Below are 27,955 nucleotides of genomic sequence, written 5' to 3'. Positions count from 1 at the left end.
ACCCAGGCAGGTGACTGTAGCTCCAGGCGGTATGCAGCTCACAACCCCAGGGACACACCGACATCGGACCGGAGGGCTGAAGGGACGGCGCCCGGAGCTGGCAGGTGAGGCCGGAGATCAGGCCCCACCGCCTAGCTGGTGCTGGGAGGGCATCACGTGGAGGATGCTTCCTGGTGATGCCCAGGACGCCGCTGGAGGCCAGGCTGGGCCCTGAGGCCTGGCACTGGTTTCACACCCAGGGGGGCAGCCTGCTGTGTTCTTAGCTAGGTCGCGGTGACCAGACGGATTCTCCTCTTCCTTACGCTGGTCAGCGTCAGGCAGGTAGGTGGCCTCGGGCAGAGGTGTTGAGCCAGTGCGTCTGGGATTGGGTGACATTGGCTTTCTGGCTTACACTTACCAGTGGGGCGAATGCTCCTATCCCCAAGGAGAGGAAAGCAGACAGACCCTGAGACAGGGCAGCGTGGGAGGAGCCATGCCATCCCAGTTTATACAAAGGCTTTATTCTGCGAGTGATGATGCTGGGCTTGTGTCCCCCCCAAGCCCCGCCAGCTCCAAACTCCTTTCTCCCCCCTAGGCCTGGCTAGGAACCTTTAACTGGGGGCAGCTTCTTGTTGAGAAACAGATTAAAGTCACTTGGCTGTGAGCACAAAGTAGAAAACATCTCTAAGACCAGACAGGAGCCCCCCCCACCGCCTGCTTCTGGTGTCAGGAAAAAAGGAACCTGATTTGGAACAGAGAGTTCTAGATGCAGGCTATGACCCTGCCACTCACCAGCTGTAGGATCAGGACAAGTTATAATCTAAGAATGTTCCAACCCAGCAGCTCAGAATATCGGCTCCTGAGGGGAGGGGTCTGTCTGCTCCCTTCTCACTATATTCCCAAGGTTTGTGACAATAACTGCCAATTACCGGATGAACACTTACGCTGAAGCGATAAACAGACAAATATCTGCTTCACACATCCTGTGTGCTCAGTCGCTTCAGTCGTTGTCTGACTCTTTGAGACCCCGTGGACTGTAGCCCGCCAGGCCCCTCTGTCCATGGGATTCTCCAGGCAAGAATACTGGAGTGGGTTGCCATGCCCTCCTCCAGGGGCATCTTCCTGACCCAGGGATTGAACCTGCATCTCCTGCACTGCAAGCAGATTCTTTACCCACTGAGCCACCCAGGAAGCCTGCTTCACATACCGTACCAAGGGTCAAATGCTGTTTGTGTATTTAATGCTATTTTTTAAACAATCAGGTAAGTATGTCATGAGGTGGGTATGAGCCTCTCAAATATGCATAAAGGTGCCACATAAGTGAGGCTGACAGGTAATGCACTCTCTTTCCCATCCCCAGACAGAAACCTCAGTTCCTCCCCACCCAGGAAAAGGCAGAAAAGGCAAAGCACATTTTAAAAAAGGGGGGACACTTCAAGCCAGAGACAACTGAATTAACTTTATTCTCTTCTAACTGCAGATTCAAGGTATACAACTGAACATTGCTATTTTTCTTATGAGACTTATAAATAAAAATACAAAAAATGTTCACTACAAAAAAATCTACTGTTAGTAGGATGTAAAAAATATTCTCTTTGCTATAGAAGGCACAAACTTCACTTAGTGACACATGGAGAGAGAGAAAAAAACCTGCAGCAGTAAATTCATTTTTTTTTCTTTTTTCCTTTTTCTTTTTAAATCTCGTCAGAACACTGAAATTACAAAGAAACGCGTCCATCTACACGAAACGAAGGCAGATGCGGCAAGCTGCAACCAGGACCGCACAAGTTCGGGTGAACTGCTTCGGGCTTAGAACAGATAGGGGCCGGCAAGCACAACGTGGGGGTGCAGGGCTGGGTGGGGCCGGGGGGCGGCAAGAAGGGGAGAGTGAGAGAGAAAGTGAGACAAACAGAAGTGAGAGGGGAGGGAAGGGAAAAGGGACGGAGGGAGCCAGGGGAGAGAAGTGGGGAAGAGAGGAGAGGGAGGGAGAGAGGGAGAGAGAGATTTGTACAAAAAGTAACCAGTAAAATTGAAGAAACAAAATTGGGCAACCTCCTAAAAGTAGGCTAAGAGGAGGTGCTGAGGTAGACATGAACTAGAACATCAATTAATTAAAAACACTACTCTGTAATACAGCGCGATCCGACTGGCACTTGTGCTGTCATGACAGAAGACAAGCCACACACACAAAAAACAAACAAGTAACAAAACAAAACAAAATACCCAAACCAAAAGGCTGAGTTCTGCTTGGTCCGGCAGGGCAGCAGAGCCCACAGTGCTATAATTTACATACATATATATATATATTTATCTTTATATATATGGGTCGGATGTCATGGTGCACCACCACGGCGTCTTAACCTTACAAAGATCATGCATAACACTATGTGAACAACTCCTATGACACACCCCAGGAGGCCGGTACCCTGTCTGCAAAGTGGGATGCCAAGGGCTCAGGGGGGCAGGGCTGTGGGGCCTGAGGGCCCTCTGCCCCCAGCCCTCTTCCCCTGACCCAGCTCCCCTGGTCTGTCTTGCACACCTTCTCCTGGTTGGCTGTGCCTTTCCGCTCCACCCAGCAGCCCCACTGTATAGGCCTGGTCTGGCCTTTTCCCCTCCTACTAAAATATCAGGTTAAGTGCCACCAACGAAGCTCCAAGATGGAGGGAAAAAAGACAGGAGGGGGAAAACAGATTTGACGTAGGCCTAGGAAAAAACGAACACAGGCTGCTCGCTTTCCACTTTTCTGTCTTAATGTCCAGTGCCCCCAGCTTTTGCCCTCGTGGGGTTTGCAGGGAATTGGCCACCAATCTCCCCCAGCACCCCCCAGAGTCGGAAGGCTGCCCCCCACCACTGTTCACTCCCCTGTAAGAAGGTGAGCCAGTCAGCTCTGTCCCTCCAAGGCCTTGACACCCCAGCAGCCGGTTGTACCAACAGCATCCAGAAGGGTACCATACACTTGTGAAAAATTGCAGCAGTTTTTTTTTTTTTTTTCCTTTTTTTTTTTTTCTACACGTGGAAAAACTGTTCAGGCACAAAGATTAAACAAGCCCGCGTTGCATCCCTGGATTGTACTGAATCACTGGGTCCCCCAGCCTCCCTCCCCACCCCTACACCCCACATCTCCCTTCCCCGTATTTGTGGCCTCCTCCAAAGCAGCCCAAAGCAGCAATGATATTTACTATTTTATATCTCTCTCTTGCTATATATATATCTCTCTATATATTTGTCTATCCTATATACACATAGGACTTTAATGCTTTGAATGAGTGAAGGAGTGAACAGGGAAAGAGCGGATGAGTGAGGGGGGAAATGTCACCAAAAGCATTAAGAGGGCACAGTTCTAGGAGCTGAACACAGGAAAGGGACTGTCAGTCAACTTGGACTTCCCAGACTGGACAAGCTCACTGTGCTGGATAAGGCAGTAGCAAGTCAGGTTGTCAGCAGTACCACAGCCAGAGGCAAGGGGTGGCCAAGGAGCCAGATGGCGAAGAAGAAGGAAGTAAGAACACTGGGGTCTCACCTGGGCAAAGAGCGGCCTCCACCCTCCTCGTCTCCTTAGCCCTCTTTGTGCAGACACATCTAAAGCCTCCAGATCATCTCTGACCTTCACCCTGGCCATCAGGCCCGACCACCTTGGCAAGGTCAGAATCATTTTGTCTTTGTGAGCAGGAAGCTGGGGCAAGAGGCATGCTGGAGTCTCTTCAGGGAGTCTGGGGCTTCGTGGGAGAGGAGGGGAGAGCCAGGTACAGAGATCTCCCCGCTCAGCATCCTTCAGAGGCCCCATGCCCAAACCCTCTCTCTCCCCATCTCTCGACCAGGATCCCTCTGGGATGATGGGGGCTGGCAGGGGCTGATTAAGTACCATCCAGCGCTGCAACACCAGATTACAACAATACTGCATGACTGAACACGCAACCGCACACAAGCACACGCACGCACACGCATGTACAAAGGGACATTTTGGTGGTGGTGGCGGTGAATTTTTTTGTCTTTTTTTCTTTTTCCTATTCACATTACAAAAGGAAAAGGGCAAGGTCTGGTAGAACTGATGAAGGAACTAACAAATATTACAAAAATATTACAATTTGTAAATATTAGCTCAACCCTCTCAGCTTTTATGAACAGGGGAGGAGACCCAGGCTGTGTAGGAAGGGTAGGGGTAGGGGGAGAGGGGCCAGCTGGGCCTATGGAATAGTTTGATTTTTTTTTTTCCCTTCCCCACCTAAGGTGAATGATATCTTGCTGTTCAAACACTGTTTTCTGGGATTTATAGATCCCCTGAGGGCCAGCCTGTCCCCCCTTCTTCCAGGACTGGGGGAGGCTGCAATAGTGCACAAAGATTTCTTACGGACTGCCCCTCCCCCAATGATTCCACTCTTTTCACATTATAAACACGACAACTGTTCTAGTTACATATTTCAAGTTTAACTTTTTTTCCTTTCCAAAGCACTAAATCATTATTATAGTTGCAAAACAACATCCTCCCTATGTTATCACCCCCAGTCAACAGTCTAGTGACACAGTCCTCCCAATCCATATCCCCCCAACACACCACTTTTAAGGCCTTCAGATTTGGTGGGCGAGATTGCAGGGGAGAACAGAAGGGATGGGGCCCAGGAACAGGGGGTGGTCAGAGCAGCACGCACCCCTCCGACTTCCCTTGTATGCCTCACAACCCTTCTCCCCCAAACCACTTCCCTAAACCTCTTTTTAAAACCTAAAGATAAAAACGCAGCCACAATTTTCTCAGAGAGAGAAAGGAAAGAAGAAAAAAAAAAAAAAAAAAACCCACAAACAACTCTTACAAATAAAGCATGAGATGAAACGGAAGACCCGTCCCAAAGCAAACACAAATATTGCAAATGTGCTTTCCAAAAATTCAGGGGGCGGGGAGGCTGGGGAGAAGTGGGGGACGCAGAGCAGCAGGATGGGAGGCGTGTAGGGGAACAAAAGAACTGGACAAACGTAAGAGGTAGCTTTGAGAAAAACAACACCCCCGCCCCATTGCAACAACTCACGGGCTGTCTCGTCCCCAACCAGCCCTGCCGAGAGACCAGAGGCCAGTTTTGGCAGTGATAATGCACACGGAGGTGGGGCCACACGCGTGAAAAGGATTTGAAGAACACAGGCCCCCAGACCTGGAGGACCCAGCAAACTGTAAGAAAGGTGGGATTCGCTCCAGAGCGTTCTAGGCCTGGGGACGTCATGCCTGGTCGGAGCCAGCTGTGGTTCTGCGGTGCCCCCGGCGGACACCCACCTCCTGCCCTGGCCTCCCATTCAGATCCTGAGTACTCAGCTCCTTCTGCACGGCTCCCTCCATCTGGGAGGCTCGTCAGAGGGGATGGGGAGGGCCTTGGCCAGCTGAAGTCTATTAAACCAGCTATTAATTTACACAAGAAACTGAAAAGAACACTCTCCCCCATTCCTCCAACCCCCAACCAAAACAGAGATACAGGGGTCAAAAAAGCTCATGAGGTCACAAAAAACTGAGGTAATTCAAGTACAATGTGCTAACAGGTGAACAGAGGACAAGGAACAGAAGCAAAATGGAACACAAGGCAAAGCGCTTTCAACGCCTCCTCTCGGTGGCCTGGGGGCCCCTGGGAGTCAGGAATTCTGCACAGCCCTCTGGACCTGGGTCTCCCCAAAAAGAGCACCAGGCCTGGGGGGTCCCATGAGTTCCAAGGGTCCCCAGCACGGCTCCCCGACTCCCTCCCAGGGCAGGGGTCCCCCCCTCCAGGTGTAGGGCACCTCTGGAGAAGGACATCACATCCCTCCACGGGCCACGAGCCCTTTCACGGAGGGAACCCTCCTCCTAGGGGCTGTGTTTGTTTGGTGGGACAGGATGTATTTAGTTGTTACATTTTTCCATTTTGGAAGCAAAAGCAGCTCAGCAGGAGTCTTGCTCAGGATGGCTGGACTGGGATGGGCTATTCCACTGAATTTGTCTGCATTTTTTCAGAAAGCAAAAGGGTGCAAGTTGGGTAGGGGGGGCTCTCTAGTCAGACCCAGCTTCCCCATCAGGGAGCCAGAGGAGGCAGGAGACACTCCGATCCATGGGGGTTTGGGAGGACAGGAGTCAAGGGGAGCCGGGGAGCAGGCAAGAGCTCCGAGGCTCCTAAAAGACTGTGAAGGGACACCCAGGTGTGGCGGGGGTGGCGGAGGAAGCAAGCAACAGATGAACTGAGCAGTGGGAAGGGCGGGAGGGCTCCTCCCCACCCCAGTGTGCCCCCCAGCAAACAAGAGCTGCCATTTTGAGTGTCAACCAGTGACCCAGCCCAGCCCCCACCTCTGCAGGCCCCCCTTGCACACCTCCACCCATCCCTCAGCCCCCCACCTTCTGAGGAGTCAGTGAGGGGACAGCAGGCAGGGATGGTCTGACTCTGACCAGAGGACCCCACAGCCCTTTCCTAGTTTCTAATTCCGGACACAAAAGGAGGATCTGGGTGGAGGGAAGAGAGAAACATCCCACCATCTGAGCTCGACAAACGACCCCCTCCACCCCCACCCAAAAAGAGCAGGCCGACGACCCCCAGGCAGGAAAGGAGGGACGGAGGCCTGGGTGGAGGGGCTGGGCCAGGCGTCCGGGTCACCTGGAGCCCCAGACAGAACCAGAGCCAGACAGCTCCGAGACTTCCTTTTCCTCCTTTCTCTCTTTTTCCTTTCTGCTTTTTTTCATTTGCTTTTTTTTTTTTTTTTGCTGTGTGTGTGTGTGTGTGTGTGTGTGTGTGTGTGTGTGTGTTTTCTGCCCTGCACGGTCCTCCTGGACTCCACCCAGCTCCACTGCTTCTCCTCCTGCTCCTCGCTCCCCCGCCGCGGCCTCAGGCCGGCCTCACACGTAGCACAGGTAGAGGTACGTCTTCTCTATCCTCCAGTCGGGCGGGATCTCCTCGGGCTTGTGGCCCTTCATGTGCTTCTGCATGGAGGACAGGCTGGGGCAGTACTCGCTGCAGATGGTGCACTGGTAGGGCGACGCGCCGTTGTGCGTTCGCAGGTGCTTGATCATGGCCGAGTAGTCCCGGGAGCGCTGGTGGCACAGCTTACACTCGAAGGGCTTCTCACCTGTGCGGGGAGAGGGGTCAGGAGAAGCCAGGAGAGAGGGAGGGGGCTTTCTGGAGACGCTCAGTCCCTCTGGGCAGCACTTTTCCACGGTGATGGGTGCACGCCCAGTGTGGCGGCCACAAGTCACATCCGGCTCCCAAGTGCCTGAAATGTGGCCCGTGCGACTGCAGCCCTACGTTCTTTTTGTTTTTAATTGAAGTGTAGTTGATTTACAATGGTGTGTTAGTTTCCAGTATATTACATTCTTAATCTTGTTCACCATAACTAATGTACTATGTGTGTGTGTGTGTGTGTGTGTGTGTGTGTGTGCAAAAGTCACTCAGTCGTGTCCGACTCTTTGCAACCCCATGGACTATACAGTCCATGGATTTCTCCAGGCCAGAATACAGGAGGGGGTAGTCTTTCCTTTCTCCAGGGGATCTTCCCACCCAGTCTCCCGTACTGTAGGCGGATTCTTTACCAGCTGAGTCACAAGGAAAGTCTTGGGTATTGGGACCCTGCATGAACTTTTTGGTCAACCCAATAAATAGCCACACGGAGGTAGTGGTCATGTGTGGGCCAGCTCCAGCCCCTGGACTTACTCTTAACTCTCTCTAGCGTGGGGACTCTCTCCGTCCTGAGAGAGGAAAGAGAAATCTAGAAAAGTGCCCTCGAAGCCTCTAAAGTCCTTAGGGATGGCTCTTTAGCACACAGCTCCTTCTAGGGGAGCAAGGGGATAGAGTTCTTTCAGGGCTACAGATGGTGGGGAGCAGGGGGTGGTAAGAGTGAGAGAACCCCAGTCTGGCAAGCATGCCTCCTTCTCTAAGACTCGAAGAATCTGCCCTGGACCCTGCTTTCCCTCTCGAGCTAGAATGGGGGAGGGACAGAGACCCTGGGAGCCCGTGGCCCACGCCCTAGCTGTGACCACCCACCCCTCTGTTACAGTCCCCTGGAGCTGAGCAGAGGACGCAGCAGAACCTTGTTTCGATACAGTAATTAACTGGCCAGCCATCTCGCTATCGATACTCCTCCGTGCAGAGGCCCCTGCAAATAATGAAGTAATGAACAGCCAAAGTGATCTAACTATCGACCGGCTATTTACGATAGTCAGTGCCAATGCATTTAATGATCCGCCCGCCAGGTCACATCTCCCACAAGGGGCTAAGGAAGCCCCTGAGGCTCTGCGAAATCCTGGGGGTCATTTCGGTTGTCAGCAACTACCACCCCATCCTCTCCGTGTGGCCCAACGCAGACCTGAGACAACACATATCCTGTGCTTACTGCCCCCTCCATCCACCTCCCCTCCCAGGAATTCACACCCTCCCCGCCAGTGCCAGCGGAATCTCCCCTCTCCCTTCTAACTCTGCTCAGGCAGCTATTTCCCCTGATCAGGGGAGGCTTTCTGTTTGGCCACATTCCACTGCCTTCCACCACTTCTTATCCTCAAAGGAAGTCCTTCTCAATATCTACCTCCAACCTAGCAGTGTGCTGGTGGTAAGTGTTTAACAACGGGCTCTCCACAAAGCCCTGATTTTGTAGCATTTGCAGATGGTCATGCCGTGAATGAAGAAGGAAATGGCAACCCACTTCAGTATTCTTGCCTGGAGAATCCCATGGACGGAGGAGCCTGGGGGGCTACAGTCCACGGGGTCGCAAAGAGTTGGACACGACTGAGCGACTTCACTCACTCGCTTACTCATGCCGATTTTAAGCAAACAAGGTGATAACAATGAACAAGGAGGTGGGGGTTGCTGGAAAGACATGTGAATGGTGGCTCTCCCAGGCAGGCTGGGGCCGGCTCCAGCTTTCCACTGTTCCCAGCTCTGGCTGTGCTGGACATCAGGACCACTTCCACCTGTTCTGTCCTCAGGCCCTAAGAAAACAGTTGCTCACATTCACGTAAAAAGGAAGGGGAAGGCCCTTTGAAATGGTAAAACATTATACACGTGGAGGGGTTAGTAAAAACATCGGCTTTTCTAATCTTTCAACTCAATCGAACTTACGATTTTTCCCAACCCTCACTGTAAATCCTAACTTAATGTCCCCTAGGGTCTTATTCTAACCCTCAAGTCACATGAAATCATCCTAGCCTTCATTTTCAGCTAATCGGGCCAAGTGAACCCTAATTAAGGATTCATGAATGGACATCATCTGCGAGCTATTGGTGTGGCTGCCTGGAAGGCTGCTCTGGGCTGCTGGAAAGTGTGATCGATTAGCGATGTCTGCCTCGCCCTCTCCAGGAGGTAGTGGCACTCAGGTGGCCATACTAAGCCTTAAGAGGAGCCCTAGCACCCTGGTTCGGCCTGGAGCCATCCTTGCCTGGGGTCCTCTGGGGAGCCACCTGCCCCGCCCCCAGCCCGGAGCCGGCTGTTTGTCCTGGGTACCTGTATGCACGCGATAGTGTGTCTCCAGCTGGTGCTTGAGGCTGAACTTCTTGCCGCAGCCGTTGCACTCGTAGGGTTTCTCGCCCGTGTGGATGCGCTTGTGGCTCTTGAGTGTGCTTTCATCCCGGAAGCAGCTGCCACAGAACTCACACTCGTACGGGTGGTCGCCTGTGGGGACAAGGGGCTGCATCAGGCCCTCGCCTCCGCCCGCCCTCTCCTTAGGGCACATGAGGGCAGGATCAGAGCACCAGAAGGACGAGGCTGCTTGTCCTCACCACCTGCAGACAGGACTGAGGAGCCCCCCTTACCGGCCCCTTAGCATTAACGGGGAGCACACACGGCCCCATGGTCATCCATGCCTCGAGGGCTAGTCCCAGGAAAAGAGAGCCCATCTGACTCAGGGAGGACAGAGCCCCCAGAAAGCAGGCGCCCTGGGGGCAGAGCAGGCCCAGGGGCTTCGAGACTCTGCTCCCAGCTTCCTTTCTTCTAGGTCAAGGGTGCAAGCCATTCCAGCCTGACTCCACTACCCTCAAAAAATCCCTCCAATGTTCTCAGTCGCTCTGCTCTTTCCCTCCTCCACAGTCTCATGCATCTGTTCTTTCTGTATGATACTCCCTTCTTAACGAACTCCTAGTCAACCATCAAAACCTACATCATGTGTCACTACAGTTCGGAAGTTTCCCTTTAGTGCTACCTCCCATCACCCCAGCCCAGGCAAACTGAGTCACTTTCTCCTCTGTCTCCGGAGAGAAGAAATGTCCAGCATTCTGTCCCTTTTGTAGTAGTAGTACAATTTTCATGGTGCTAATTAAAATGGCCCACGCTGAGTGCTCACCTATGTGCTGAGAACCTCACACAGATCATATCACATAATCACTTCAACAACCTTACAAGAAAGATAGTATCATTCTCATTTTACAGATGAGAAACATGAGATCTTTAAAGACACTTAAACAGGGTCCCTAAGGTCAAAGAACTGGTAGGGAGCTGAGTTGGGATTCAGATCCAGTTCCAGGGTCTGGACCCTGGAATACTAGTAATACTAACTGGATATACTGGAATACTCGTGTCGGTTAGCAGACTAATGCCTGACATGCCGTGTTGTATCTGTTGTGACACCCCCTGTGCCCGTAGAACAGAAGCACCACAAGGGCCAGAAGGAAGCCTCGCTCATCCCTGCGGCCTCAGTATGTAGCACACAGTCAAATCCAATCAAGGAGCTCAGAAAATGTCAGTACGTGAAGCTGGGGGAGAATGGCCTTTCCCTTTCCCTGACCTGGCATCTATGCCCATCAGCATCCTGTTTGTAATGCACCTTGAAGTCCCCTACCGGGTCAGAGGCTGGGGCGTGGGGATTAACCATCCTTCCTTTTGTACCCAAAGTGGGGGCTTTGGTGGCTGGGGGGTGGGGGGGGATGAAAGGTGAAGACTTCAGCTACTTATTTATTACAGGAGTGAAGGCACAGACAATAAAGATAGATTGATCACCCCAGACTTTGTTCATGAATATTTAAATATCGCTGATTCGTCTTGTCACTGTAATTACAATTTCTCTGGGCTGCATCTCCAACAACCACAGTTTATGGTAAAGAATGGCCACTGTATTTCACTTGTCCCTCTGCAGATGTGCGAGGCTGCCAACCGTGTAATGTCCTCTGCATTTCATACATTTTCTTCAGCCGCTGAAGGTTTAAGTCATCCACAATGACCTACGTTTTTTCATTATCCCCATGTCAAACTGCGCTCGTGCCTGGGCATAAATTGTCCTTCTCGTTATAGACTTGCATGCCTGCGCCTTCACTTCCTCTTTAAAATGATATTTTACTCTCTTCTCTCTCTCTCCCCTCCTCAGGCCTCTAACCAAACCTCCCCATTCTCGAAGGCGGGCCTCTGTACCCACATAAATTCTCATCTCTTCTGATGGCTCTGAAGGGTTTTTAAGGCTCTGTGGGGAGAGGACACTGGGGTCCGCTGGCTGGCGGGCTCTCTCACGGGAGGAAGACTTGCAAGATGCTCCGAGGGTGTAGAGGGGTGGGTGGGGACACTTCCATTGAGGCGTCGGATAGAAGAAGCTCGAAGGGGAGAGCTATCCTTCCACGCCAGTCCCCACCACCCTAGGGGCCCTGCCCTGGGCTCAGAGAAGAGGACCCCACGTGCAGATCTGGGGATGAGCAGGGGTCTGGGTTCCCTGCACCTGCCTGCCCTCTCACTGCGGGGCTGTGCAGACTGCCTGGTCCCCCAGCCTCCAGCCTCATCCAATCCCAGGGGAGACGAGGCCCAAGCAGACCCTGGTCCTGATTAGTTGTGTGTCTAACAGAGTGAGGGGTGATCTGCGTGCGCCTGGCCCCGCAGGCCACTGTGTGCGTGTAGGTGTCTGCGCTCACCGCCGTCTGACATCCAACCCCACCCCGCCTTAGTGAATCGGCAACGATTACGACTTTAATCAAGGATTCAGTATCCTCATTAAGATATAAATAAATAAATAAGGCAGGGCCCACGTGAGACTTCAGCCGGAGCCGGTAATTAAAACGTACATCGGCAGCCACTCAGCAGGTGGGTGGGGGGCACCGCCGTCTGTCTGCATCTTCCCCCCTCCCGAAGGGGCCCGGAGAGTTTAAAAAACAAAGGGTTAAGGCAGAGAGGTTGGTTTGATCAGATTTTTATGAATTTAATCATGAAGTGGATCACATTAAATGAGTTTAAATAGGAAATCTCTAGAGGCAGTCCAGAGAAAGGAATAAAAAATTTAGGAAGGAAAAAAAACACAGCAACGCACCAACACACACACACACACACACACACACACACACACACGGATTTTGAAGCACCTGGCCCAAAATCCTCACCCTGAGAATTAATCGTGTCAGTGTTGCCATAATGTACACAAAACTGGCTGCAGAACTCAAAATCCAATTTGTGGAATGTTGATTAACTCTGTAGCCTCTTTAATGAGCTTGACATTAAGTGCAGGACAAACGAGACTAATTAGAGCCCCCACGGCCTGGCCAGTGCACCTGTGACCCCAGTGGTCTGTCTTCACCTGGTTGGTTTCCCTGGCACCGGCCAAGCCCAATGTCCTCTTCCCCACCCCAGCCCCACCCCATCAGCCCCTCAGCCACCCCTCCAACACAGCTGAGGGTTTATTATATGATGAGCCATGTGAATCAGGGATCCATCAATGCCAACTGCGCGGCTGGACTAACCTACCAAACACAGCTGCTGATGCTAAACGCCCGGCCCCAGCAGCAAATGGGCCAAGAACAACGGAATATCAATGAGGCATTGTGTGGGGGTGTGCTCGGCCTGTGAGGGCTGCGTGCACAGGCCCTGGCTGGTGTGAAATTGATGGGTGTTGGTCTGTGTGTGCACAAGCAGTGCACACGCTCCATGTTTCCTAGATTAAGCAAGTACTTCTCCCAACCATGTCTGGAAACAGTCCCTCCCAATGGATCCGAGCCATGACTGACCCAGGGACCCGTGACATTTAGGTATCTGAGCTCTGAGAAGACAGCATGGGCAGAGCAGGGCGACCCTGGGTGGGATCGTCTCAGGCAGCATGCTCAGAAGTGGCCAAAGGGGGACTTTCCTGATGGTCCAGTGGTTAAGAATCCTCCTGCCAATGCAGGGGACACGGGTTCGATCCCTGCTCTGGGAAGAGCCCACGTGCCACAGGGCATTTGAGCCCATGCACCACAATGGAGCCCATGTGCCGTGGAGCCCACGCTCTGCAACGAGAGGGCCCACTGCGATGAGAAGCCATGACTAGAGAGCAGCCCCCGCTTGCTGTGACTAGAGAAAGGCCCACGTGCAGCAACCATGGCCAAAAATAAACAAATAAAAAGTAATAAAAAAGAAGTGTCTGAAAGGTAACTGGCCATTTTTGATAAGCCGAGCTTAGGGACCCAGCGGGGCAGGTGCTGACAGAAGGTGCTGATACCTGCCGGGGATGCTTAGGTGGTCACTGCAGAGAAAGTTCTTGCCAGCATTCTCTCCTTCTTTGGCCTTCTTGTCCGACCTTACCCTCTGGGACCCCTCCTCGTCCTAAGCCAGCAAATCTGAGAAGTTCTAAGCAAATCTGGTGATGCTAAGGCAACATGCTCTCCTGAACAGAATGGCATCCAGAAATAAGAGCCTGGGAGGCTTCTCGGTGAGGACGCCTACTGCCAGCAGGACAGGCCAGGTTGTGATGAATAACCACCTCTCCCATATTCAGCAAAGCCTGCCACTTAATCCTGGGGCTGTGACAAGACCCAAGAGTGAGGAAAGGGTCCTGCCAAGTCCGTCATGAGGCATGCAGACTTTTTTATACCCTCTCCAGCAGCCAGGAGAACACCCCCTGTTACACCCCCAGAAAGAGAATTTGCCTCTATCTCCCTGGCCCCATCACCCACCTCTCACCCCAGACTCAGGACAGAACACACACAAGCAGAGACACATGCAGACTTAGAAACGGGCAATCCTTTATCGACATACAATCAGAGAAAGGGAGGCTTCAAGTCACCTGTGACATTGTTGGGGGGTAGGGGATGATGCGAGGAAGCCAATGCCCCTTGGGTCTCAGAAGCAAGCACCCCACCCCCTACCCCTGACTCATAGCTACTCTCCTCCCCCAGCATCAGTGACTGGCTAAGCATGGCTCACAGCTTATACACCCGCACTGTCTCCCCTAAGCAGGGTAAGGCCCGATACAGAACATGTGCTTCTGTTAACTGGTAAGCAGGACCACTTCCGCCACAGTCCCTTAAGAGCCCAAGGCTGACCTCAGAAACATATGTGCACAGCCTGTGTATGTATGTGTGTATGCTGTGTGTGTGCAGAGTGTGAAGTGTGTGCACAGCATGTGTGCACAATGTGTGTGTACAGTATGTGTGTGCAGTGTATGTGCCTGCACAAGGCGTGTGTGCACAATATGTGTGCGTGCGTGCGTGCGTGCGTGCGTGTGTGTGTGTGTGTGTGTGTGTGTGTGTGTGTGTGTGTGGAGTAGGACCAGTGGTGGGAAACTCTAGAGACCAAGCAGGCAGATTTTCCTCAAAATTCATTTCAGGTCCACCTGCATCAGAATCTTTGGGAATACTTATTAACCATGTTGAGTCTTAGATCCCACCCATGCCCACTAAATGGAAGTTTCTGGGGTGGGGGGGACCCATGAGCCTACATTTCTAATGAGAGCCATCTCTGTTGGGCACAGAGATATGGAGAACTAAACGTCCCCAAGGTGGGATGGGATAAGAACTGTCCACGCTGGCCTGCACCTCAGAGGCCCCTGCACGCCAGACCTTTGAGCAGAGAAGGGCCGAGGGCTCCCCCACCGGAGAGACCCCGCCCACCCACCCGCCTGTGGCCAGCCTACCTGTGTGTGAGCGCAGGTGGCGTTTCAGGGCGGTGTGGCTGGGGAAGGTGCGGTTGCACTCGCTGCAGATGTAGCTGCGCACGCCTGCGTGGACCTCCATGTGCTGCTGGAGCGCGCTCTGTGCCTGGAAACGCTTCCCACACAGCAGACAGAAGACAGCCATGTCCGTGCCTGCGGGAAATGGGGCAGAGCCTCAGCTGGGCTGGAGCACGAGCCAGCGTCAGGACAGCACCCCCAGCCCCACGCTCAGCAGCAAACCCAGAGGCAGCACGGGCCATGTGATGCTGATGGAGCCCCCAGAACACAGCTCCACCGGTGGACAAAATCCACTCTTTTCCCATCCTCATGGAACCTAAAGTCTAGTGGGAGAAACAGAGATATTAATCAAGAACATCATGGCAGCAAATGACTCTGCAATTGTCTGGAGTGCTGTGTCAAAGGCAGGGTACCAAGAAGCCATCTATCAGAGGGACTTTCCAAGCCTAGGCAGGAGATGGGGTGTCTGGGGGCCTCTGTGAGGAACCACAATAACGAAGATGAAAGCCATCATTGGAAGGTAACACTTAAAACATCCCATCTGCAAAATGGGACCTCTACAGCCTCACCCTTCAGCTAAGGAAAAGGAGACACAGAGAGATTGAGTAATTTGTCCAAAGTAGCGGAGTTCACAAGCAAACAGGGCTGGGATTCAAGCCCAGGCAGCCTGGATCTGATCCTCCCCTGATGCTACAGACCCGATTCTCTTAACCACATCTCCACTCATGAATGCACACATCCTAAGGGTCCGTTCTTTGAACAAATACTATTTTAGTATCTACTACAAGTAGGACTCTCTTTTTGGCCCTGGGGGTGTAGCCATGGAAAACTGTACAAAGTGCCTGCCCTCATCACAGATGTTACCCAGCACACTGGGGACATGGGGACAGCATTCTAGGAAGAAAAAATAGTATCTGTGAACTGGAGAGAAACATGGCCGGTAGAAGGATCAGACAGAACAGTGCAGCTAGGGAGGCAGAGAAAAAACAGGCAGGGAGTCAAAGAAGTGGGCCAGGCCAGCTTGTAAGGCGTCTTGAAAATTGTGGTTAGAACTTTAGGCTTCATCCCAAGACCAACGTGCAACTGTCATGGGATTTTTTTAAAAGATTTTTTTGATGTGAACCATTTTTAAAGTCTTTATTGAATTGGTTACAATATTGCTTCTGTTTTATGTTTTGATATTTTGGCCACGAGGTGTGTGGGATCTTAGATTCCCAATCAGGGATTGAACTCATACTCTCTGCATTGGAAAACAAAGTCTTAACCATTGGGCCACCAGGGAAGTCCTCTGTCAAGAGATTTTAAGCTAATGAGGGACATGAGATTTTCATTTAACTCTGGTTGTTTCCTGTGCTGATCAGAAGTAGAGGTAGGTAGCCCATGATATCCTACGAAGTTGTTCTTGTTGTTTAGTCGCTAAGTCGTGTCTGACTGCAACCCCCTGGACCGTAGCCCACCAGACTCCTCTGTCCATGGGATCTCCCAGGCAAGAATCCTGGAGTGGGCTGCCATTTCCTTCTCCAGGGGATCTTCCTGACCCAAGGATCGAACCAACATCTCCTGCATTGGCAGGCAGATTCTTTGCCACTGAGCCACCAGGAGAGCCCTACAAAGACAGGCTGCTATTTTCTGTTCGTCAACCCTCTTTCCGGTGCTGCTGTGGAGCCATGGCTTTCCAGGGATCAGCATCTAAGGAGGAAGCATCTAAGCCCTCCATCTGAGTCCCAGCTGGTCTTGGCCACCGTGGCCACTATTTTGGGTTCCATTTTCCTGAGCATGTCAGCTCCCCCTGGAAGCTCCCAGTCTGCTCAGCTCTCTGCTGGCATCTGGGCTTGATCACTTGTGCTCAGCCCAGCACTGCCTCCCCGCCCCCCGTGTAAAGGACACAAGGGGGAAAGGGGCTGAGGCACAGCGCCTGTCAGTCCAGAGTGGAAGATGGGGCAGAGCTTGGCTGCTTCAAGTCAAGGTCTGCTCGGTGTGGCATCAGGGAGCTCCCAGTGGAAAGGCGGGGCGTACAAGAAAGATAGCATGGACAGCCTGCTATCTCGCAGGTGGAGACAGCAAACGGGGGGTCTCTTTTGGCTGCCTCAGTCCCATTCGTGGCTGGGTCTGCAATGGACTAGCAGGAAGGCAAGGATGGCTTCTCATTTCCCCACATCCCCACCCCTCAAGGCCCTTGTAGCCACGCTCCATCCCACCCATGGGCATCGCCCGCACCCAAGTCCAGGGAAGGCTGGGCAGGGGACATGAGAACCAGCCAGGGCATGAACTTCCTCCTGGCCTCAAAGAGCAGAAGGGAGGGGAACCGCTATAGGCCTTGCTAGGCGCTTTATTTATGCCATCATCTCATTTAAAACTTGCAACAGTACCCGGCAGGACGCTCACGCCCCTTTTCACAAATGGCAAAACAGAGTGGTTAAATAACTTGCCTGAGGTCACACAGTCAGAAAGAAGAGGAGCTGGGATTTATAAATGCCTCAGTTTGTCTGATTTCAGAAACCACAGAGTTGGGTTAATGTCTCTCTATCTGCCTGGGCTTCTCTGGGAAGAGGCACAGTGATGACACGGTGAACCAGTTCCAACCCAGCTGGCTCAGGAGCCCCCGTGCATCCAAGGTCCACCCTAGAAACAGACAGCCCAGGCCAGGAGGAGCGCCCTAGTGGATGTCACGAGGTAGGGCTCTCTGAAGCCTTCCAACCCCTCTGGGAGCCAGCAAGGCCTCTGCAAGAAGAACTGAGGTGCTCCATTTGATTGAGGGGGGCACAGTGAGAGGAGTGGTCTGCCCAGCAGACGCAGACAAGGGTTGACAGTGAATCCTCAAAGTCCAGTCTGGCCTGGCCAGCACTCCCCAGGGTGGCATCCATCTGCAACACATCCAGGGGCATGGCAGCTCCGGCTGCTTCATCCCACGAGCCCCCAGCACCAGCTCTATCTCTGGCCTGAACCTCAACATACAGAGAGTCCCGATGAAGCCAGACATCAAACATCTGCCTTTTATCGCTGAGAGAGAACAAGCTTCCTGGGCAAGCCATGCCCTTTAAGAGCCCAGGTTTGTCCTTATGGATCCCCCAAAATTCCCAGTGTGGAAGGAGCCTGGGTCAGAGGGAACATGAATGACATCCCCAGTAGGAGATCCTCAGCCTAAAAAGCCAAGCCCGGAGGAGTTCTGAGGGTCAGTCCCAGCCCAGGGAAGACTGAGAACCCTGGCAGCCTCACCCTCTGGGTCTTCCCAGGACCCCAGAGCTGCCCCACTGTGCGGGCCCTTCCTCTCAGGATCCCCTGAGCCTATTTCGTGTCCATTCAGTCAACTCTGTGAATATCACCCAGTGCAGGCACTGTACTAGGGGACAAGAGGGATGCTGAGATCAACCAGAGACACAGGGTCCCGGCCAAGTGGAGGGCACAGACAAGCCAGCCACTAGCCAGAGGATAAGACAGGCTGATCCCAAGAGGGCTTTGGAGATTCTTTCTTAGACTTTAAGAAATAAAGTGTACTGAGGAGCTAAGGACCAGAGTGGGCACAGGAGCCAAGCTAGAAACAACGCAATCAAATATCAAAGCAGGCAGGAAGAGAAGACAGACGCCCCACCCCCAACAAGGATGAAGATAAGCAGAGACAGTTATTGGGGGTCGGATGGCAGAGGGCCACATCGCCAGGTGGGACAGGTTAGATTTCATTCCTTAGAGGTGCCGGGAAAAGATGTGGGGAGCGGGGGCTAGCGTGTTCCAACCAGTACGTGAAGGCAATGCCCCTGGGGGCTGAGTGGGGACCAAGGGCGCTGGCTAAGTGGCTGAAATCAGGGACAGAGGTGACGGCTTTCGTGCTACCACTGGAGGAGTGCTGGGACCAGTCTAAGGTAGGGGCTGGGAGGACAGAGGAGGACTGGAGAAGTGGAACCCCGGGGCAATGGCAGGACAGGACCCTCAGCCTGGGCTCAAGTCAGGAAGCCTCATGCATCTGAAGTTCTGGATATCGGCTCTGCACCTTGGTGACAAGTGTAAAGTCATGCAATGACCACCTGGAATGGATCTATTACAGTGTCCCCACGGTGGCCCCCTCCTTCCTAGGCATTCCACAGCGCACAGGGGTTCCCCCTGGTCACTGATGACACTGCCTGAGGCTCAGAGATGAAGAAAGGAGGGCCCCCCGTCCACTCCCCATTCTTCTGTTTCGACACCAGCAGCTGAGAGGATAGAAAATATCTTTAAAGGAAAAATGAAAGGGCGGGGGTGGTGGGGAGGGGGAGAAACGGATGAGACACAAGAAAAGCTATTGGTGCATGTAAGTTAAAAATCCAGAGACTAGATTTGACTTATTAAACAATTTGCTGTAGTTTCTGCCTAGCTGATTGTTCGCATGTATGATGAGTCAGGGCAGATTCTATTACACTGGGAGATTAAGCAAATAAATGCTAGCTTTTGGAAACACATTAAAATGTGGGACTATGGAAATAAAATTATCTAGAAAATTGTATTAGCAATTCATTAGCTGCCGTGAGATGTAGGGCAAAGCAAGGGGGCCCGGCAGTGTTAGAACCCTGTTCCCTTCAATGCCTGAGACCCTGAGACGCGCACTGCCCCTTCCTCTGCTGTCGGGGGAACCTCATGCCTGATACCACTGGGGAGAGGCAAGGAGCTTCCACTGGTTGCAAAGGACCTTCAGAAATCAGAGGGCCAGCAGGACACGGGGGAGACCAGAGAAGCACGTGGGTCCTGCCTCAGCAACTCCCTTGTCTTGCAACCCAGAGCAAGTCACTCTGCTTCTCTCGACCAGAGTCTGCTCATCCTTTGCCACCCTGCTTGTGGCAGTTGAGAGCATCCAATGAGATACCCAAGTGGAAAAGCTTCTTAGCTATGAAGTGGTAGCAGAACTAATGCCAGCCCAGAGGATGCCTTTGTCTGAATTAGAAAATAATGCCTCTTTTTCTAGCCTAACACAGATCCTCGCCTGGGCACACAGCTCTGGCACACAAAGACGGCTGGACTGCAGCCTCTGTTTCTCCCTCAGCTGGGCATCCTCCTGCAGTGAACAGCCTGGATACAGATCACGGCCGCTCTGCACGATACACAAGCTGATGTTGTTTTATCGACTCTGGGCTGCTTCTTCCAGGAAACTGACCCTAGAGAAGGTGTCTTGGATGAGAGACACTGTTTAGGACTCAGTGCCAAGGATACCTTCTTCCTCTGAGCCCTCACTACCCCAGCACAACTATTAAACCCTTTGTTGTACTTATTTTTGACATGTAGCTCTGCCCAGGAAATGGTAAGAGATGGTAAGCAAGAAGCACTTTCTTCATCATTATATCCCCTAACATAAATCACAGGACCTGGCATACAGTAGGCGCTCAATAGCTGCATGTTGCCTTCAAGAATAAATAAGGAGGGACATCCCTGGCAGTCCAGGGATGAAGACTCCAATGCAAGGAGGCAGGTTCAATCCCTGGTGGGGGAACTAAGATTCCCACATGCCACACAGCATAGCCAAGAAAATATAAAATAATAATAATCAATAAAGAGCTTTTTTTTAAAAGAATAAATAAGGGGTTGTGGGACAATCACAAAGAGCACAGGGGGTCACGGGATGGGGAAAGTCATGGTACAGAGCAATGGATGGCTAGAGCTGGAGAAAGCCCAGACTGAATGCAGAACTTCCAATAAGATGCTCCTTGGGAATGAGTAATGCCCAGTAATCCCTAAAGAGTTGATATCTTTGGGGCCTCTCATGTCTGTCTAGTGGGCTGAACAGGACACCTTGGTTCTTGGCTCCATGTCTCAGCTCTGCTGCTCAGAAGCAAAGACCCAGCCCACAGAAGGATCAGTTTTACCACCTCATGCAATGATACAGTCAGCAGACCCTGGTTCTCGCCCAAAGGTAAAGCCCTTCCTGGCTGTGACCCTGGGCCAGCTACCTGCTGCCCTTGGCCTCATTTCTTCATCTAGGAAATGGTATTCATGACTCAGCTGCCCTTTCCAACACCAACTTCATAATGATGTTAATAGGCAACTGGCAAAAATTACTGAGTATGTAAATCCTACAAAGGTATTGTTTTCAATCAATCTGTAAATTCAAATGTAAATCAGATACATAAATTAGGCTTGGCCCAAAGAAATCATGTATCAGGTCAAAGAATAGAACCCCCTCTGCTCTTATGAATGGGTCTCCATCTTAGGCTGGACCCCAGGGGTATCCGCCTGGTCTGAAGGGAATATGAACTAGGAGGAGGGAATGGGTGTGGTGGGGTCGATGGAGAGAGGCCCCAGGTAAGCCGGGGAAAGGCATGCAAATAACTGTACCCTCATTAGCATCAATTCTACCTGGAGATGGTGGCCCCCAACATACCTGCCTTCCACCCTCAAGGACAGAGGAGCCAATCTGGCTGCAGGGCATGTACGACTCAGAGATTCCCAATTTAAAACAAGTTTAATTTTAGCCAAAAAATAAAAAAGAACGGGAGAAAGCCAAGGCTAGGATGGAACAGGAGCAGGAGGGGTGACACAGACCCAGGGTATTTATTTCACCCCGGTGATGACTGGGTCTGAAATTATGAGACACAAAAACCCTCATGTTTACACCTGTGCTATTTCCATACCAATTAGCTCTTTAATAGAAAGGCAGGAACAGGATCAGAGGGGCACACAGCTGGAGAAGACGCTCAGGTGCTACACCTTCTTGGAGCAAGGCTCTTATTATCCCTAGACATAAGCAGGTTCTTAATCAAAAGAGCAGAGGGATCTAAATATATTTGGGCTTTTTTTGGTAAGCCGGCTGTGACTATTACATGTGTGTGAGTGTGTATAAGCCTGTGCTTGCACATGGACCAAGGATGGGCTTCTGATGTCCAACTCTCCCCAATCTCACCCAAGAAAGGAAGAGCTGCTTCCCCACCCCCTGCAACTTCTTCTTTCCAGAGGAAAGAAAATAGCAAATTTGGGTGGGGTAGGGGGGGGCGCGCCGTGTGAAAATCTTGATTTAAACTGGAACCACCTCCCACCCCTCCACCCCTGCCCTATCCCCAAGTCCTCAGACAGGCCTACCTACTTTACTTCCTCTGACCTTCAGGAGTACTCTTTCCTAAGACACCATTTCCAGTCCTGTGAAGCCTTGTAACCACACACCAAAACTGTCACAGAAACTGCCACCTCTCCCTCTTCCCCATCTTTCTCCTCACCACCTTCCCCTCCTCCCTGCCCCAGGTCACTGCTAAAAAGGCGGCAGAGCTGCGTCATCCACTGTGCAGGAGAAAAAGACAGACAGAGACAAGCAGCCCAGGGCTGACTCACACGGAAGGCAGGAAGGCTCTGTCTGCATCTCAAGAGGCTGGAGGTGTGAGTGTGTGGGGGGGAGGACAGGACCGGAAGCAGACAGAAAGGAAGCAAAAGCCCAGCGTTATGACATGGGCAGGGGTGCCTCCCTTTTGACCCCCCTGAGCCATCACTAGGGCTTGGCTCCTTTTCAAGGGATCTACTGAAGAAAGTACCAAACGATCCTGTTCTAGAGCTCTCCTCCTGGGCATAAGCTGAAGCATCGTTTGGGATGAACCCTCAACTCCCAGCCTTCCTGAGAAGGCTAGCTATGTGCACGAAGAGGGCCCAGTCCACCCAGCCCAAGAAAATGTCAGCCCACCAACGCCCCACTCCCGCCCCGGGAGTGACAGCTGCTGCAGAGTGGGAGACAAGTCCCACTCTTTCCTTTACTGCCTACAGCCTCTCTCCCAGGAAGGGTAGGGAAGGCTGAGAAAACAGCTTTGGTAGGCCTGCCTCAAACCAAATTAGCCACAAGTCTGTGCACCAGTGCTTGTCTGCTACATATAGTCACCTACTTGTAGGGCACCTTTAATCATCGGCTTCGTCACATCTTCCCAAACCAAGCCAGGAGCTAGAAACCATAGCATCTTAACCTTCTTGTCAACTTCAGTCTCGTCAATTCCAGTCTTGTTATCCAGTCTCGCCTGCCACATTTTCCTTTATTTCTTATCTGCTTAGAATCTTGGGAGGCACCCATATATCAACATAACCTTCCATTTCCAGAGGGAAAGGGGGAATGTTGGGGTTTCCTATCATTAGCCCAGGGAGTAGAGTTCTCAATGAATAACCAAAGGGGGAGGAGCTGGAGCTGCTGATTCAAATTTGTTTTGGAACTAAGACATGGATTGGTGAGTGATTACAAGTCTCAGGGCATGTGTGTGCTCTACACACACACACACACACACACGAAGGCATACACTCACTCACACACCCCTCTCAGTCTCTTGGGGAGTGTGGCCACATCCTCAAGCAGCAGCAGGCAATGCTGGCTCCCAGAAAACTGTGTATTTGTTTAGCAGTGAGCTGCAGACACAAATGCATTTCATTACTCGGCACCTCCAGCTACAGTAAACAAATTTGTCAGCTCACTAGCTCATTAAGGTGCACCCTGGACACGGGGGGGATTTATTGAGACCTGCACAATAAAAGTTAACATGAATGGATTTACTAATTTTGTCAATCATTCCAACAAACGGAGCCAAAGAGGGGGAGAAACTGGAGGAAGGGGACAAGAACAGGGGAGGAAGGATGGAAAAGAAAGGAAAAGCAGTAAAAAGGAAGAGGAAAGTTGAATTTGGTTGGTAAGAGAGAGTCCACGGGTTAAGAGGGAGTCAGATCTGTGCTCTGCTGCCTGGTTACACAACCGCCTCCAGTTCCTTTATGTTGGGCTGCTTTGTCCAGGAGGCACGGCCCCGGGCAGAAAGGTGGCCAGGGCAAACTCAACTGCAAGATGTCAGACCGAGTTCTGGGGTCCCGGGCAGCGCTGTTCTGATGGGAACACGCCCTCCCGGCCTGACATCAGAGAGGGAACTTAAGGCATCAAGGACGAAGAACTCCCCCGCTCGCCGCACCCGTGGAGAAAGCAGCAGCCACCGCCTCCCCATCAGACCGGTTGCCTCTCCTGGAACCTCCCACCTGCCCCTCATCGCTGTCCCAGCCCAGCTCCCGGACCCTTCCAGACGTTCTAGAAGGAGCCCAGACTGCCACCGCCAAGAGCAAAGGGAGGAAAAAGGGAAGGGGCACGGTGCGTGCGGAGTTGGGGGGAGGAAAGTAAATCCGGAGAGGTATGCGGCCCTCTGGTCTGTAACTTTCAAAAAGACAGCAGGACTGGGGCAGAGGTCAGGGGGTCCGAGGCCTTAAGCACCTCGGCCAGCTGTGGCGGTGCCGCAGGACGCCTGCCCGTATAAATCAGCCGTAAGCAGCCCCCGCTGGGGGCGAGGACAATGGGCCCCCACGGGGGTGGGAGGCAGGACAATGGGGCCCGGCCAGTGCGCAGGCCCGGAACAAATGCGCCCTGGCACCACGGGGGCCCCCATTTGTGAAACTAATTGGCCCACGATTGAAAAATTGGACCAACTTCAACAGCCTGAGTGGAGAGGGGCGGCCGGCAGTCCCTTAAACCTAGCCCAGCCCAGCAGAGCCTGCCTGGCCCAGGAGCAGGGGTCGGAAATGGGAGCAGCTCTGGGTGCTGCCCACTCTGGCGGAGGGACACGGGCCTCTGAGACAAGGCCGTCTAGGAGAGGAGGGGCCTCGAGCTGTCTAGAAGGACCAATACCCGGCTTCTCCTCCCAAGAGGCAGAGAAGGACCGACTTCCGCAATTTCTCTAAGCTGTCTCTTCTGCAGGACTGAAGATCAAAGGAGACAAGCAAGACACCTGTCTGCCCAGAGGGTTCCTGAAACCCAAGGGCTCCCAACTTCCTTCCTTTGGTGGGTAGATGGGTGCAAATAAACCCAGAGCTGCAATGGGTTCCTTCCTCAATCCAGCCTCCCTGGCATGTATTCAGCTCTGCACCTGTGGCCTATAACCCCTGCGAGAAGCCTGCCGCTCTCTACCAGGCTGTGTGAGAGCTGGCTTTGAGGAAGCCAGGAGCCTCCTGGTCCTGAGGTTTCTGGCAAAGAAGCCCTGAAACGTGCGATGGGAAGCCAGGATGACATACGAAAGGACACGCCAGGGTAATCGTCCTGCCATGGTCCTCCTGCCCTTCCCTTTCCGGTGACTTCTCACTACCGGCTCCCAGTTGAAGAAGACCAGAAGGGTAGAAAGCACTGGAAGGCCCATCCTCAGGTCCTAGCTCAGCAGCTCACTTGCTGTGCACACTCTGGTAGGTTCCTGGACCTCTCTGGGCCTCAAGTTTCTCATCAGAAAAATGCAGGTAGAAGTCAGTAATCTTCAAGTTTCCCCCTCACTCTGTGTATTCAGTCACTCAGTTGTGTCCAACTCTTTGTGACCCCATGGGCTGCAGCACACCAGACTTCCCTGTCCTTCACCCTCTCCCAGAGCTTGCTCAAACTCAAGTCCACTGAGTCAGTGATGCCATCCAACCATCTCATCCTCTGTTGACCCCTTCTCCTCCTGCCTTCACTCTAACAGGCAGTAATCCTAGGCCTGTAAGATGGTGCTGGAAGCTGAAAGGCCTTTCCCCTGGTAAGATGCATTCCAGACATTTCTCCTTCAAAGTCTCCCTTGACAGTTTTTCTTTGGTTAAGGAGACTCTCGGGGCTTCACTGGGAAGCCACCATCTTTGGCTCACAGAGAGACAGCCCCAGGAGAGGCACAGAAGACAGCTAAGCTTGACTGAGCACCAGCTTTGGGTGATCCAGTTCTCTCGCTCCAAACCCTCCACCAGTCCTGAGAGACAGGGGTGTTTAGGAAGATGGGGCAAGCAAGACTCGAGAGACCCTGCTAGGTCCTTTCTCTCAAGGGGCCACCAGTTACTTAGTACCTCCTAGAATTAGCCCTATGCCTAGAAGGGCAATTCTTGAGCTGCTGGGTCTGAGAGTCCCTGCCAGCCTCTCTGGACAGGGCAAGGGCCAGGCTGATGGGGAGGGGACAGGGGAGAAGGGGCTTTCTCTCTCAGGCCCCCAGCACTGGGTGACAGAAAACACAACCAAGATGGTGGGTCAGAGAACCAGACTCTCTGATTCCAGTGGCCTCATTTCCTTAGCGTTTTGCCCGACACACAGTAGGCACTTCAGTTTTCAGCTGTGTGTCCAAGGCTTCATGGGAGGGTGTTGCGGTTCCACCTGAAGATGAGACCCAATTTCCTTATTGCAGTGATACAATAACTTATCCCCAGGCAGCTTTCCTCTCTGATCTTCTTCAGGTGTACAAGATGTTTTCAACAGAGCCCACCTCCCTAGATTCAGGCATCCCCAAAACCACCTTGAGGCCCCCCAGGCTAGAATTGGGACCCAGAAGAGGGATCAATGGAAAAGAAGATATCAGCTCAGCTGGGGTCTTATCTAAATGGTCCTGTAAATCCCAATGCATTTCAGAGATGATGAGGATGAGCCAGCAGGGAGGCCCACCTAGAAGAGAAGGGACAGAGGAGGAGACAGGCCTCTGCAGACAAAGACCCAGGGACAGAACAGGGTGGGGAGGGGAGCAGGGACTGAGGGAGACGGGAATTCAAAATCAAATGGAATACTGGTTGTTTCAGACAAACATTGGGCACTGCAAAGGAAAACCACCCCATATAAATAAACAAAACCAAAGAGACAGAGAGAGAGAGAGATGGATGTATTCATTTTACTGACATTTTAATGGCTCCTCTCCTTCCCCCTACCCCCCCCCCCCAGAAGATGATTACAAATTAAGCAGCATTTAAATGCTTTTTACTGTCAACAATTAGAAGGAGGGCTGTGAGCCTGAGAGTGTGGTGGCCATTCATTCCCACGGTAACCAGGCTATCAGAGGCACTGCCAGGCCTGCCTGTACTGTACCGCACACAATGGCCAAAGAGGGAAAAGTCCGCACACCGTTAATTTTGCAGGACATTCAGAAGCAAGTTAAAAGATAAAAAGCTTCTGGTGCACAGACAGAGAGAGTGAGGGCAGGGCAGGCAGGTCTAGCTTGTGGAGTAAAGTCTTAGCAACAGGAGAGTTTACGCGCAACCTGATTACACCTCATTCAGGGCTGCCTTGTGTTCAGGTTATGTAGTGTGTGTGTGTGTGTGTGTGTGTGTGTGTGTGTGTGTGTGTGTGTGTGTGTGTGTGTGTGTGTGTGTGACAGAAAGGATGAAGGAGTCGCCTGTATTGCAGGCAGATTCTTTACCATCTGAACCACCAGGGAAGCCCTCTGGGGACAGAGGAATAAACAATTAAAGAGAGACCAGGAGCTCAAGGCCAGACTCCAGACCCCAGCAAGTGGGTAGAAGAAACCGGCTAAACCCTGACGCAGGCTGCACGCTGAGTACTGGTCCACAACACCCACTCCTCCAGTGCCTGAGCCACAGCTTCTCTGCTGGGCCACAGGGAGGAACCTCGGGATAGGAATTTCACTCTGGTGAGAAGAAAGGTTTTCATTCCAGGGTGGACTGAAGAACAAATTTAAGTTTTCAGAAATTGGCTCTTTCATCACCCACACTATCACTACCAACTCAGGCCCACCCACCCAATGCCACCAATATTCATGTCTTTCAGAAAAGTTAAACCCTAGTCCACGCTGCTACTGCTAAGTCGCTCAGTCGTGTCCGACTCTGTGACCCCATGGACTGCAGCCTACCAGGCTCCTCCGCCCATGGGATTTTCCAGGCAAGAGTACTGGAGTGGGGTACCATTGCCTTCTCTGAGTCCACGCTGGGTATCATCAAATGTTATTGCTAGAACTCTGTATTATCCAACTCAAAATGAATTCTAAGAACTCATATCATCACAGGGGCCTTTTAAAATAATGAAATAATTAAAACTCACCCCTAGAATACAGGGGAGAAACACAAGGATTAAAAAAGAAAAGGAGTGTGGGAGGGAAATAAAGGATGTAGCCACCAATTTCCTTTCCAGTCCTTCAGAGAGGGAGATGGAAAGCAACAGAAGTGAGCTGGTTACTTGGTGCAGGGCGCGAGGAGGCTGGATTTAGAAGCAGCCAGGTACATTTCTGTGCCACAAGGTTTAATATGCAGAAGGGGCGCCACAGAAATAAAAGAGACACGTCCCCTTTAAAAGGAAATATAATTTACAGTGTGCAGCCAGGCGGCCCATAGTTTCAATCTCGTTTACTATAGAGAAAACTCTGCTAGCTGTTCTCTATCCCACAAATCCGATTTAATCAGACAAGCCAGCCAGCGTGGCTTGGAGTAAAAACGGATAATTAGTAAACAGAGAGCTACTCCAGTGCTTCATTGGCATTCGAGCTGGGCT

The 27,955-nt window shown here is 52.1% G+C and overlaps 1 protein-coding gene across 4 annotated transcripts in view; it reads right to left on the bottom strand.

Moving 5' to 3' along the window:
- Positions 1-1,418: 1,418 nt before the first annotated feature.
- The window catches only part of ZBTB16 (zinc finger and BTB domain containing 16), a 204,806-nt gene continuing 178,269 nt past the window's right edge, over positions 1,419-27,955 (bottom strand). For all 4 annotated transcript variants that reach the window (XM_019974559.2, XM_019974557.2, XM_019974560.2 and 1 more), the window contains exons 5-7: positions 14,755-14,925; positions 9,405-9,572; positions 1,419-7,041 (exon numbers count right to left, since the gene is read on the bottom strand). In XM_019974559.2, coding sequence (XP_019830118.1) covers positions 6,812-7,041; positions 9,405-9,572; positions 14,755-14,925 — 569 coding nt within the window. In that variant the 3' untranslated portion in view covers positions 1,419-6,811. The remainder of the gene's footprint in view (positions 7,042-9,404; positions 9,573-14,754; positions 14,926-27,955) is intronic.

Source organism: Bos indicus, chromosome 15 (assembly GCF_029378745.1).
Source record: "Bos indicus isolate NIAB-ARS_2022 breed Sahiwal x Tharparkar chromosome 15, NIAB-ARS_B.indTharparkar_mat_pri_1.0, whole genome shotgun sequence".
Classification (NCBI taxonomy): domain Eukaryota; kingdom Metazoa; phylum Chordata; class Mammalia; order Artiodactyla; family Bovidae; genus Bos; species Bos indicus.
This window is presented reverse-complemented; position numbering and strand designations above follow the sequence as displayed.